General features: G+C 33.3%; 1 protein-coding gene across 1 annotated transcript; it reads right to left on the reverse strand.

Annotated features, from left to right (window-relative positions):
* Nucleotides 1-974: 974 nt before the first annotated feature.
* On the reverse strand, nucleotides 975-4,451 carry LOC143601759 (replication protein A 70 kDa DNA-binding subunit E-like). Its single transcript, XM_077079073.1, has 9 exons — nucleotides 4,403-4,451; nucleotides 4,219-4,290; nucleotides 2,270-2,369; nucleotides 2,065-2,195; nucleotides 1,882-1,966; nucleotides 1,637-1,784; nucleotides 1,372-1,580; nucleotides 1,149-1,269; nucleotides 975-1,058 (listed from the first exon to the last, which is right to left on the reverse strand). Exons 1-9 carry the CDS (start codon nucleotides 4,449-4,451, stop codon nucleotides 975-977), a joined length of 999 nt encoding a protein of 332 aa, XP_076935188.1.
* Between the last annotated feature and the right edge of the window lie 8,638 nt (nucleotides 4,452-13,089).

A 13,089-nucleotide genomic window follows, 5' to 3' on the forward strand; every position in this document is an offset into this window, starting at 1 on the left:
TTTTGTTCACGACCAACAGTTGCCACCGACTGAGACTTGGTTGTAGATTGAGTCGGAGGATCATCCACATCATACATATCAATAAGATTCCTTTTTAAGGTTGGAGTTGAGCAGGCCGGGGAAGTCTTCTCATTGTTGGATGCGATGGTCTTTCCTGTACTTTTTTCCACTGCTTTTAGATTGTCATCGGTCACCGAGATAACATCCTATTAAAATAAATACAAAAAAAATCTATTAACAAATCTGTCAAATACTAAATATAAATGGATGTTGTAAAAAATATTTACTTGTATATTAGTTAGATTGTTTTTGTATAATAGAGGAAAGTAACTTAAAATGAAAAGTGACATACCTTTACACTAAACGTGTCAACGGACGCATCAACAGCAGTGGAGTCGGATTCTTGATGCTATTGAATGAATTAAACAAACGAATTTAAGAAAAATTATACATTTGAATATCAATTGAATTGAAATTTACAAAAAATTTATATGTTAAAGCGATGTTTGACCATGGAAAGTTTAAAATAACAATTGAAACATACTAAGATATTGATTATTAATAAAATACTATTAATTTTGTAAATTAAAGTTAAAAGCCACAAATGCAGGAGCTATTAAAAAAATGCATTTCATTTCCTAACCTAAAATAAATAATTACATTTGAATTTACATTAGGTAAATATAGTAATGGATTTCATTTCCAATTCAATCGACTTCTAAATATTTGTAAAATATTTTAAGATTCCCTCGGGCATATTGAAGGAATGTTGATCAAATTATAGTAGAAATGTATAAAAATGGGGAAAAAATTTATCAATAATTATTAACCAAAACACAAGACAAATTTTGTTGAACCAAACTGATGGTTAGTACCTGGTTAGAGTTAACTTTCTTTTGAAGTTCCGCTAATATAAAAGCATCTTTAGATACCTTGAATATGTTAATTTGAGACCCTTGATTATCCAAATTAAACTAATTAACAGAAATCTTGAAAGCAAACAATTTATTCTCTAGGTTCTTCAGTTCTTTAGGAAATAGGTCTGAATCAGGAGGCCCCTACGTATAAGTTAGTAATTAACTATTAATAACAATTGATATGTATAAAGTATGAACAAAAAAAAATATTTAAATCTTTATAAAACATACATTTATGACTTTAAGCAGCAAGTCATAAGCACTAATCTTAAGAAGTTTGTTAGCATGCCCCTCCCATAAACTCAAATCGACAACCCCAGTGGCATCTTGGACTAAAAGATTAATACGATACCTACATATATGGACAAATATTTATTTTAGTAAAATAAAACAAAAAGTAGTTGTACCATAGATATATTATTAAAAGAGTAAATTAAGGACAAAATTTAAATACCTTTGTACAGCTTCAACAATAGCGCCGTTGCACTTTTGTTTACAAATATACTTCCCACGAAACTGATTCAGAATAGGTGATCCCTCAATTTCACCTTCTTTGTTGACTTTATCTTTGACCAACTTTGTGCAAACCTTGCAACTCACGTAGTACCATTGCATATATTTCGACATAGGAAGAATCTTTCCACATATAATAACCTGTTTAGGCTGAAAAAACATAGAAAGACAAATCTTAGTAATGAAGTATTAAAAATGTTTTAAACAAATCTAGTTAACTTATAAAATTCTTCGAGTTCAATGATTTGACAGAACTCGGTTGAGTTAAGAAACTCCTCGCGAAACGGAACACGAATAGTTGGTGCAGAAAGACGGCTACTTGATGAAGGTTCAGAAGGCAATGAACCAAGATACCTAATAAACGACAAATAAATATTATATAAAATGTGACATAAATTTTATACTAATTAACAATAAAACAACGGGTAGTAAATATAAATGAAAACAAAACCTGATCTTGAATTCATTGATTTCAGGTATGTCTTCGTTGATGTACATCTTACTAACATTAAGCGAATTGGAAACAGTGAGACGCCCTTGAAATAAACAAAAATAATAAAGTAGTAAAAAAATTAGTTTTTTAAAAGGTATCTAAGTTTAACATTATTAATAAGAAATAATCAACGTACTAAACCTTCACGTATCCTGAATAACCCAAATTGTAACACCACAACAACGGGAGCTTGATCAGGATTTGACAAAATATAATTTGACATGTCAACCGCGTATGATCCCCATAGAGTTAAAGGTAATTCCTTGTTGTTTCTAAAAAATGTGAGCAAGTTTTATCATATAAAAATTTAACATTTATTAAAAGTTAGAAATAAAAATGAAGTTACCTTAAACCCTTTAATGTTAGATACATCATCTTGGTCTCAACACCATTAGATTTGACTTTGTCTTCAATTGGTTGATATTTAGCTACAACGCCAATCACATCTATATTGCAAAAATTAGATTAGAAATAAGTGATGACAGTTATAAATAAATAAGGTCCAAAGCAAGTAATACAATATAAAAACAAATATGTTAGATATTTTTGGCATTAAAAAATTTCAACTTGTGTTTATTGTCGTGTTACACATATATATACAATGTTACTCACAAATCTAAAAAAAATACCCTCATATAAAACAACATATATTACGGGTGAGCAAATTAATCGTCATAAGGTTGCATTTAATTTATCTATAAGTTTGCTAACGCATCTGTAATGTTACGGTTTATTGAATATGCGTACACATATGTAGGTTATGCGTACATGTGCATGTATATTTTCTACAGTTTACCTACACATACCTAAACATGTATACGTAAATGTTTTAAAGTGAAACCAAACTTATGAACAAATTAATAACCTAGAGATTTGTATGCTAGAATCCAAAGTATTAAAATGATTTACTATGTACAGAAAAATTAAAGGATTTGCAAATTGTAACTGTCTTCTGTAATGAACCTCTCCATATGTGTATTATATATTTTAATGTATCCTACTTTTACATGTTGTGGGTCGAGTTAGAGGTGTGCATGAAACTGAAATAAGTGAACTGTAACCGGAAATCCTGTCGTAATCGAACCAAAATAACCAAGCCTGCTAAAGAACGATGGTTTGGTCTTGAGTTTTTTAAATAAAATATTAAGTAGTTGGTAATAAATCAACAAATGTTGTAGCCAAAAGGTTATAGTTCCAAATATGTAATAATCAATTAATCGTTAATTAAAAAGTAAATATAGACCCTAATACATTATATTGGGTAAAATGAAAAGATCGAAAATTTTCAAGCTCATATGGTAAAAATGAAAAGATCGAAACCAAACTAAACCCATTTTTTCAAGCTCATATGGTAAAAATGAAGATCGAAACCAAACTAAACCCATTTTGAAAATCGTAAAAACCGAATGGCTTTAAAAACCCAAAAACCGAATTTTAGTTTTTTGTTTCGATTTGAAACTAAAACCGACCCAAACAGAGTTGACCCAAACAGAATTAAGTTATAAAAAGTTATATTTTAATAAAAAATTAAAGTTTGTTGCTTTTGTGTTCTTATCTTAACTTCCTATTTAGGGTGCTAAGTATAAAAAATGTTGGGCATTTGAGTATTTACACCTTTATTTATATTATTTATTTAACTACGAAATTGGTATTCTGAAAATGATAATGATGATGATCTGGTACTGGTTTAGATTCTTTTTCAATGGTTCAGAAAAATAAAAGATTAAAGTTCCTTGCTTTTGTGTTCTTATCTTAATCTTCCCATTTAGGGTGCTAAATGATAAAATAATAATAATAATAATAATAATAATAATAATAATAAATTAGGCATTTGAGTATGTCTTCTTTGTTTATTAAACTACTATATTGGTATTTTAAAAATGACATGATGATGATCTGGTTTTGATTTTCTTTCACAACAAACCGCGTCTAAAAAGTTATTATGAAAAAATTACAAACAAAAAAAATATCTTTTTTTTGTTTAACTTTTTAATTAAAAGTTAACATTATAAAAAGTTATACCTAAGGTACCATGCTAAATGCTAGGACCTCCTTGTGTAGAAACTAACAATATTTATGATGAAACAAAATTAGGAAATTACAAATTAGTTCCCTAACTTTTAAGTAGACAATATACATGATAATCAACTAAAGAAGGAACGGATCAGACTATACACATCCTACAAAGTTGTGTGATTAGTTTGCTCTCAACTATAATCAAAGTTGTGTGATTAGAATGAATGAATTTGAAAGAAAAAGGATAAAATATAGGGTTAGAAAAAGAGACAGAGATACATACAACGCCGGTGGCACTAACGGTGGAGACGGAAAACTTCTGATCCCTTATGTAATCCCTCTTTAACAGATCTAACACAAAATATAACAGATGCAACAAATTAATAAATCAAATCAAACAAACAAAGAAATTAGGGCGAAATGAATATGAATATAATAGTTAATCGAAATGAATTGAAATAACCTTTGGCTTTCTTGTCGATATCGGAGAAGAGTCCCGGTCCGATATTCATATTTGGCGTTGAAGGAGAGTTTTTGATCGATGGATGGATGGATGCATGGAAACCGGAAAGAGGTCGTGGAGTGGCGGTGCGGGCAGTGGTGGTAGGGGCGGCCGTGGAGGGGCAACAATATGGAGAGGGGGAAGGATGATAGAGTTGGGAGAGTGGTCGTGGAGTGGCGGTGCGGGAAATGGTGGTAGGGGCGGCCGTGGAGGGGCAATAATATGGAGAGGGGGAAGGATGATGGAGTTGGGAGAGTGGTCGTGGAGTGGCGGTGCGGGCAGTGGTGGTAGGGGCGGTCGTGGAGGAGCAATAATATGGAGAGGGAGAAGGATGATGAAGTTGGGAGAGTTTTGTGATTTAGAGTTTAGAAAGAAATAAAAGGTACAGATCCGAATAACATTAAACTGGGTGGGTAATGATCCATAGGATTCATATTTTAAAAATGGGTTCAAAAGTCTAAGAATTGATGAGAGGTTGACAAGTGGCACTTAGTGGTAGTCTTTTATTAGAGGAGTTAGATTTAACCCTTGAACCTATTGAGCGATGTGGCCTGGGAGCTCATCCCCTTACATGGCCCTTGGCGTGGAGTTTCTTGCTAGGTTCTCAATCTGATTATAGGATAGTAAAGACAAGTTATGATAAAGACTTCATCACTCATTCAAGAGGTTTTTGTTTACAAAAAGGAGAGTTATACATCTCTTGAAATACATTTTAAGTTCTTGACTAGGCATGAAACCTTTTAAGGGTTTTGCCATTCCAGTGTCTTGGAAGCTTTTTGCCTTCTACATCGGCCAATTTGTAGGATCCACCCTTGTGAGCTTCAAGGATTGTATATGGTCCTTCCCACTTTGGGCTGAGTTTTCCTTGGTTTTCTTTTTTGCTGGCCTCGTTGTTTCGGAGTACAAGATCTCCTGGCCTAAAACGTTCATGCTTCACTCTTGCATTGTAATAAGCTTCAATTTCTTGCTTGTACTTAGCCTCTTGTACTGCGGCTTGGTCTCGGATTTCTTCAAGGAGTTGCAAATTCAACATGGTCTCATTGTTGTTTGATTCGAGATCCATGTTGAGTGTTCTTTGAGTCACAACTCCGACTTCTACTGGGATTACGGCTTCCGATCCGAACACTAAGATGTAAGGTGTTCGTTTGTTACTTGTTTTTTCGGTTGATCTTATTGCCCATAGAACATTTAGGAGTTCTTAAAGTCAATTGCTGTTATGTCTTCCCATCCTTGATTTGATTCCTTCCACAATGGTTCTGTTTGTTCTTTCAACTTAGCCATTGGATTGTGGGTATGCAACTGAGCTGAACACTTGGGTGATTCTGAATTCCTTGCACCATGTGCTAAAAGGCTTCTCAGCAAATTTCTTCCCATTATCTGTGACCAACACTCCTGGCAGCCCATAGCGAAAAATGATGTTTTCCCATACAAAGTCTATGACTTGTTTGCCCATTATTTTTGCAAGTGGTTTTACTTCGGGCCACTTGGTGAAGTAGTCAAAGGTTACTAACAAAAATTTTACCCTGCCCTTGGCTGGTGGAAATGGACCAACGATATCCATTCCCCACTTGTGGAATGGCCAAGCTGAGGCGATGGGAACTAGGTCGTGTTTGGGGCTTTTAGTAACCGGTGCATGAATTTGACAAGCTTCACATTTCTTAAGTTGCTCTGTTGCATCTCGGTGCATCGTGGGCAGAAGTATCCGAGGTTCATCAATTTTGCAACCACCGTTCTTGGCCCAAAATAAGCTCCACATATCCCCTCGTGAACCTCTTTGATCAGATATTGACTTTGTTTAGGGCCCACACATCTTAGTAGTGGTGCAAGGTAAGCTTTTTTATAAAGGGTTTCTCCTTGCAACACATACTGTCGGGACTTGATTCGAACACTTTCAGCCTCTGTCTGGTCCAGAGGTAACTCACCATTTTTTAGGAACTTTTCTATGGGAGTCATCCAATTGAGACCTTCTTCAGTGATTACATCTTGAACCTCCAATTCTTGAATTGAAGGAGTTTTCAACACTTCTACCAATACTTTCTTGGTGAGGTGTGCTAATGTGAGGGATGCTCGTTTTCTTAGGGCATAGGCTCTTTTGTTTTGTGATCTTGGGACTTGTTTGATGGTGCATTCTTGATACGTGTTCATCAATTCCTTTGCCTTATCACGATACTTCTTCATGTTGGGCTCTTTTGCTACATAGCTATCATTGACTTGACTTGAAACAAGCAACGAGTCTCTGAAGACTTGTAGCCTTTGGATCTTCATCTCTTTGGCAGTTTATAGACCAGCGATCAATGCTTCATATTCAGCTTCATTGTTGGTGGTCTGAAATTCAAGCCGTAGAGCGTATGTAAATTCTAACCCATCGGGGTTGATTAAAATGAGCCCAGCTCCTGACCATTCAATGCTGGAAGCTCCATCGGTAAAAAGCTTCCAGGCTTCGGGGTCAGAAGGTTCAGTGGCAGTTGTATGTATTTCAGGAATGACTTGCTTCAGGATTTCTACAATGAAATTCTCCAAGACTTGGGCTTTGACAGCTTTTCTTGGGACATAGGTGATGTTATGTTCACCTAGCTCCACAACACATTTGGCTAATCGCCCTGAATTTTCTGGTTTTTCAAGTACACTCTTGATGGGTTGGTCAGTGACCACTTGTATGGGGTGTGCTTGAAAGTACCTTCGAAGCCTTCTGGCAATTTAAATTAAAGCCACAGCAAGTTTTTCCAAAGGAGGATATTTGATCTCTGCCAGTTTTAACGTTTTACTAAAGAAATAAACGGGTGCCTGAACTTTGTTTCGTTTGATGGTTGGGACCGCGCTTAATGCTTCTTCAGCTACTGAGAGATAGACATAGATCATTTCTCCTGTTTCGGGGGCTGCAATAGCTGGAAGTGAAGCCAAGTGTTGCTTCATTTGGTTGAAGGCTTCTTCCGCTTCTTCCGTCCACCTGAAGTCTTTTGTATTGGTGCAACCCTTTAGGGTGCTAAATGCTAAAATAATAATAATAATAATAATAATAATAATAATAATAATAATAATAATAATAATAAATTAGGCATTTGAGTATGTCTTCTTTGTTTATTAAACTACTATATTGGTATTCTAAAAATGACATGATGATGATCTGGTTTTGATTTTCTTTCACAACAAACCGCGTCTAAAAAGTTATTATGAAAAAATTACAAACAAAAAAATATCTTTTTTTTGTTTAACTTTTTAATTAAAAGTTAACATTATAAAAAGTTATACCTAAAACCGACCCAAACAGAATTCATATTTATTTGTATCTATGCATAAATATGTTGTTTAGCCTGATCTGTTTATATATATATATATATATATATATATATATATATATATATATATAATTGCAGCTTTAGTTAAAGGTTTGAACCAGAATCTAAGCTTTTATTTATATTATACAATGTTGTTCACTTGTTGCACCATTTTCTTAAGGTTGTATTTTATGTATATTAATAATATGATCAAATATGTAATATTTATTTATCTAGCTTTTATTATATTTATATACAATAACAATAACAGTCTCAGCTGTATATACAAAGACAATTGTGATACAAATATATGACATACATATAATCTTACACTACATTAAATATCGTATTATTATTAATAATTAATATCTATAACTAATTTTCAACAACACACGTAGTTGAGTTAGATTGAAAATTACAAATTTCATTACTTTTTAGATTATATATCTCAATACTAAAAAGGGTTTTGTTTATACTTACCAACAATGGTGTTCGTTTTAGTAAGCATGTCAATAAGTGCATCAATGCTTTGAATCTTGAATCACCACCAAAATCTTCACAAGGTGTAACAGTTGACTTCAGGAAGAGATTCACCTTTTTGTCATTATCCACATACTTGTATTTAGTACTGTAGTCACCAACCGAAACGTTCTTTATGATGTAACATGCATTTTCAGATAAATATCTCTCAAAATTGTATATAAATTATGTTCCCATGGACCATGTTTCCCTAGCATATAAAATGAATTAATATGAATTAATAAAGGCAATATAAATGAAAAGATGATGAAACTAACACATATATATGTAAACACATAACATAACATACCTCTTCATCAATTAAGACCATGTCAATGGAGATTAGTTGCTCGGGTTTATCAAGAATATGATTTTCCCAAAGTCGTATGACACGCACACGGATGATTGAGTCTCCATACAATCCTTTGATGAGGGAAGTTGATTCAGCATAATGATTTTCTTGTCACCGACAGATCTGTATTGAAATAATTCAAGGTAATCATATAAGCATATGAAATAGTTGAAAGTAATAGTTAAGGAATGCAAAATGGGAAGAATATGAAAAAAAAAACATATGAACCAGTTGATTGCCATGTTTGCCATATTGTTCTGGAGTTGATTTGGGTTTGTGTTAGATAGCAGATGTTGTGAGTTATATATAGGATTGAAATTGAAAATAGTAAATAAGGAAAATTGGTTGTTAAATTTTAAATAATATTCCACTAAAATTATGGAATATTTGAAGGAGTCAAAAATTTGGGGATTAAGTTGACATGTTATTGATAGAAATTAATTTGAAAATTTAAAGATATTATTTAAAAAAAACGAATTTATACCATTTTTTTCTCGTCTTTAACTGATTATGTGTTATTGAATTCAGGATTGTGTGAATTCGAAATCTCGTCTTTAACCGATTCTTTCGTTAATTAATATAATTACACATCTTTATTTTTGGTTAAAATGAGTTTATAATATGGAAAAAAATCCCAATTTTATTAGAAATATTACAATATTATGAAATATAGTATTGATTATTTGAACTATGTAAATAAGGAAAATCGGTTGTTATAATTTAAATAATATTCCCCTAAAAATAGGGAATATTTGAAGGAGAATAAAATTAGGGGATTAAGTTGACATGTTTAGTTATAGAAATTAATTTGAAAATTGAAAGATATCTTCCATATAAAACTCTAAGTTAATTAATATAATTACACATTTTTTTAAAAACAAATTATTAGTAATATTAACATTAAATTTATATTTATATATATTGATATAACACATAATATAATGATTAGTATTGTGTTTTGGGATATTGAAACCCAAATTAGTGGGAGTTGTTATGTTTTATATTTTGTGATATACTTGTTAAAAGTAATTTGAAATTCTTTCCTATAAAAAATCTTTATTCTTGGTTAAAAATGAGTTTCTAAAGAAACAAAATTATTTCCTAAAAACATCTTTATTTTTGGTTAAAATGAGTTTCTAATATTAAAAACAAAACCCAATTTTATTAGAAATATTACAATATTATGGAATATAGTATTGATTATTTGAAATAGTAAATAAGGAAAATCGGTTGTTATAATTAAATAATATTCCCCTAAAATTAGGGGATATTTGAAGGAGACTAAAGTTAGGGGATTAAGTTGACCTGTTTAGTTGTATAAATTAATTTAAAATTTTAAAGATACCTTCCATATAAAACTCTAAGTTAATTAATATAATTACACATTTTTTTACCCAAATTATTTGTAATATTAACATTTAATCATATCTTCTCACGAAAAAAAGCTGAAAATTGGTGCTAAATGTTATTTGTAACATATATATTTAGGGTGCTAAATGCTAAAAAAATAATAAAAATAAATTAGGCACTTGAGTATGTCTCATTTCTTTATTAAACTACTATATTGGTATTCTGAAAATGACATGATGATGATCTGGTTTTGATTTTCTTTTACAACAAACTGCGTCTAAAAAGTTATTATGAAAAAATTACAAACAAAAAAATATAATTTTTTTTTGTTTAAGTGAAAAAAAGAAAGAACAGAGATAGTTAAATATATACCGTAAAGTCATATGCATATTTCTTTTCATCTCTAATGCGGGCCAAATTTGTCATCAAAACTGCCATACAAAATTCCTGCAACAAAGTAACCGGCTTTCATAAATCGGGCTTTTTGTAATACACCCGGAGGGTCCAGACCAGTTTGATTATCAAGTGACATATGCTCAAATCCAGCACAAGAGTCTACAGATGATACACAATACATATTGTTCAAAAATGGTATCAAAAGTAAAAAACTAAAGAAGCTAAAAATATAAACATGCTTCCATACTACCATTGCCATACATTTTCATGCCAATGATTTTAACAAAATGGGTTTGAATTCAACCCAAGCTGTTGAAAATAGGTTGGGTCAAAAAACTCATCTTGTAAATTTGTAGGTAGTTTGGGTAGGCTTCATTACAAGTAAATGAACAAAAGGCAGTAAAAAAATGGAGCATCTTAGTAACAACAAAAAAGTTAACAACATTCATAATCAAGCTGTTGAACTAATTATCTGACGATATAGAGATCAAAGTTTACTTTCATAATCAAGATGTTGAACTAATTTTGCTTTTAAATGTCATAGTATGCCAAGATTGCCCTTTCCTATTTACCCAACCTAAAGCCATTATCCCTATCTTTAATTGATTTATAGAAAACTGTTTGGCTTATTTGATTTATGTTGCATTTCTATATTGTCTAAGGACTAAGGTACCATGCTAAATGCTAGGACCTCCTTGTGTAGAAACTAACAATATTTATGATGAAACAAAATTAGGAAATTACAAATTAGTTCCCTAAATTTTAAGTAGACAATATACATGATAATCAAATAAAGAAGGAACGGATCAGACTATACACATCCTACAAAGTTGTGTGATTAGTTTGCTCTCAACTATAATCAAAGTTGTGTGATTAGAATGAATGAATCAAATATTGAAAGAAAAAGGATAAAATATAGGGTTAGAAAAAGAGACAGAGATACATACAACGCCGGTGGCACTAACGGTGGAGACGGAAAACTTCTGATCCCTTATGTAATCCCTCTTTAACAGATCTAACACAAAACATAACAAATGCAACAAATTAATAAATCAAATCAAACAAACAAAGAAATTAGGGCGAAATGAATATGAATATAATAGTGAATCGAAATGAATTGAAATAACCTTTGGCTTTCTTGTCGATATCGGAGAAGAGTCCCGGTCCGGTATTCATATTTGGCGTTAAAGGAGAGTTTTTTATCGATGGATGGATGGATGGATGTATGGAAACCGGAAAGAGGTCGTGGAGTGGCGGTGCGAGCAGTGGTGGTAGGGGCGGCCGTGGAGGGGCAATAATATGGAGAGGGGGAAGGATGATAGAGTTGGGAGAGTGGTCGTGGAGTGGCGGTGCGGGCAATGGTGGTAGGGGCGGCCGTGGAGGGGCAATAATATGGAGAGGGGGAAGGATGATGGAGTTGGGAGAGTGGTCGTGGAGTGGCGGTGCGGGCAGTGGTGGTAGGGGCGGTCGTGGAGGAGCAATAATATGGAGAGGGGGAAGGATGATGAAGTTGGGAGAGTTTTGTGGTTTAGAGTTTAGAAAGAAATAAAAGGTACAGATCCGAATAACATTAAACTGGGTGGGTAATGATCCATAGGATTCATATTTTAAAAATGGGTTCAAAAGTCTAAGAATTGATGAGAGGTTGACAAGTGGCACTTAGTGGTAGTCTTTTATTAGAGGAGTTAGATTTAACCCTTGAACCTATTGAGCGATGTAGCCTGGGAGCTCATCCCCTTACATGGCCCTTGGCGTGGAGTTTCTTGCTAGGTTCTCAACCTGATTATAGGATAGTAAAGACAAGTTATGATAAAGACTTCATCACTCATTCAAGAGGTTTTTGTTTACAAAAAGGAGAGTTATACATATCTTGAAATACATTTTAAGTTCTTGACTAGGCATGAAACCTTTTAAGGGTTTTGCCATTCCAGTGTCTTGGAAGCTTTTTGCCTTCTACATCGGCCAATTTGTAGGATCCACCCTTGTGAGCTTCAAGGATTGTATATGGTCCTTCCCACTTTGGGCTGAGTTTTCCTTGGTTTTCTTTTTTGCTGGCCTCGTTGTTTCGGAGTACAAGATCTCCTGGCCTAAAACGTTCATGCTTCACTCTTGCATTGTAATAAGCTTCAATTTCTTGCTTGTACTTAGCCTCTTGTACTGCGGCTTGGTCTCGGATTTCTTCAAGGAGTTGCAAATTCAACATGGTCTCATTGTTGTTTGATTCGAGATCCATGTTGAGTGTTCTTTGAGTCACAACTCCGACTTCTACTGGGATTACGGCTTCCGATCCGAACACTAAGATGTAAGGTGTTCGTTTGTTACTTGTTTTTTCGGTTGATCTTATTGCCCATAGAACATTTAGGAGTTCTTAAAGTCAATTGCTGTTATGTCTTCCCATCCTTGCTTTGATTCCTTCCACAATGGTTCTGTTTGTTCTTTCAACTTAGCCATTGGATTGTGGGTATGCAACTGAGCTGAACACTTGGGTGATTCTGAATTCCATGCACCATGTGCTAAAAGGCTTCTCAGCAAATTTCTTCCCATTATCTGTGACCAACACTCCTGGCAGCCCATAGCGAAAAATGATGTTTTCCCATACAAAGTCTATGACTTGTTTGCCCGTTATTTTTGCAAGTTGTTTGACTTCGGGCCACTTGGTGAAGTAGTCAAAGGTTACTAACAAAAATTTTACCCTGCCCTTGGCTGATGGAAATGGACCAACGATATCCATTCCCCACTTGTGGAATGGCCAAGAT

Source organism: Bidens hawaiensis, unplaced genomic scaffold, assembly GCF_021521415.1.
Source record: "Bidens hawaiensis isolate Kalapana, Puna unplaced genomic scaffold, B.hawaiensis_p1.1 tig00057065_1, whole genome shotgun sequence".
In the NCBI taxonomy this organism is placed as follows: domain Eukaryota; kingdom Viridiplantae; phylum Streptophyta; class Magnoliopsida; order Asterales; family Asteraceae; genus Bidens; species Bidens hawaiensis.

Bases quoted from the DNA above. Each gene is read 5' to 3' on its own strand.
- LOC143601759 (XM_077079073.1), bottom strand. From the start codon at position 4,451: ATGAATATCGGACCGGGACTCTTCTCCGATATCGACAAGAAAGCCAAA. The intron at 2,196-2,269 runs GTAACTTCATTT...CACATTTTTTAG, and splicing joins CTAACATTAAAGGGTTTAAG to AAACAACAAGGAATTACCTT. The intron at 1,785-1,881 runs GTTTTGTTTTCA...GTCGTTTATTAG, and splicing joins ATCAATGAATTCAAGATCAG to GTATCTTGGTTCATTGCCTT.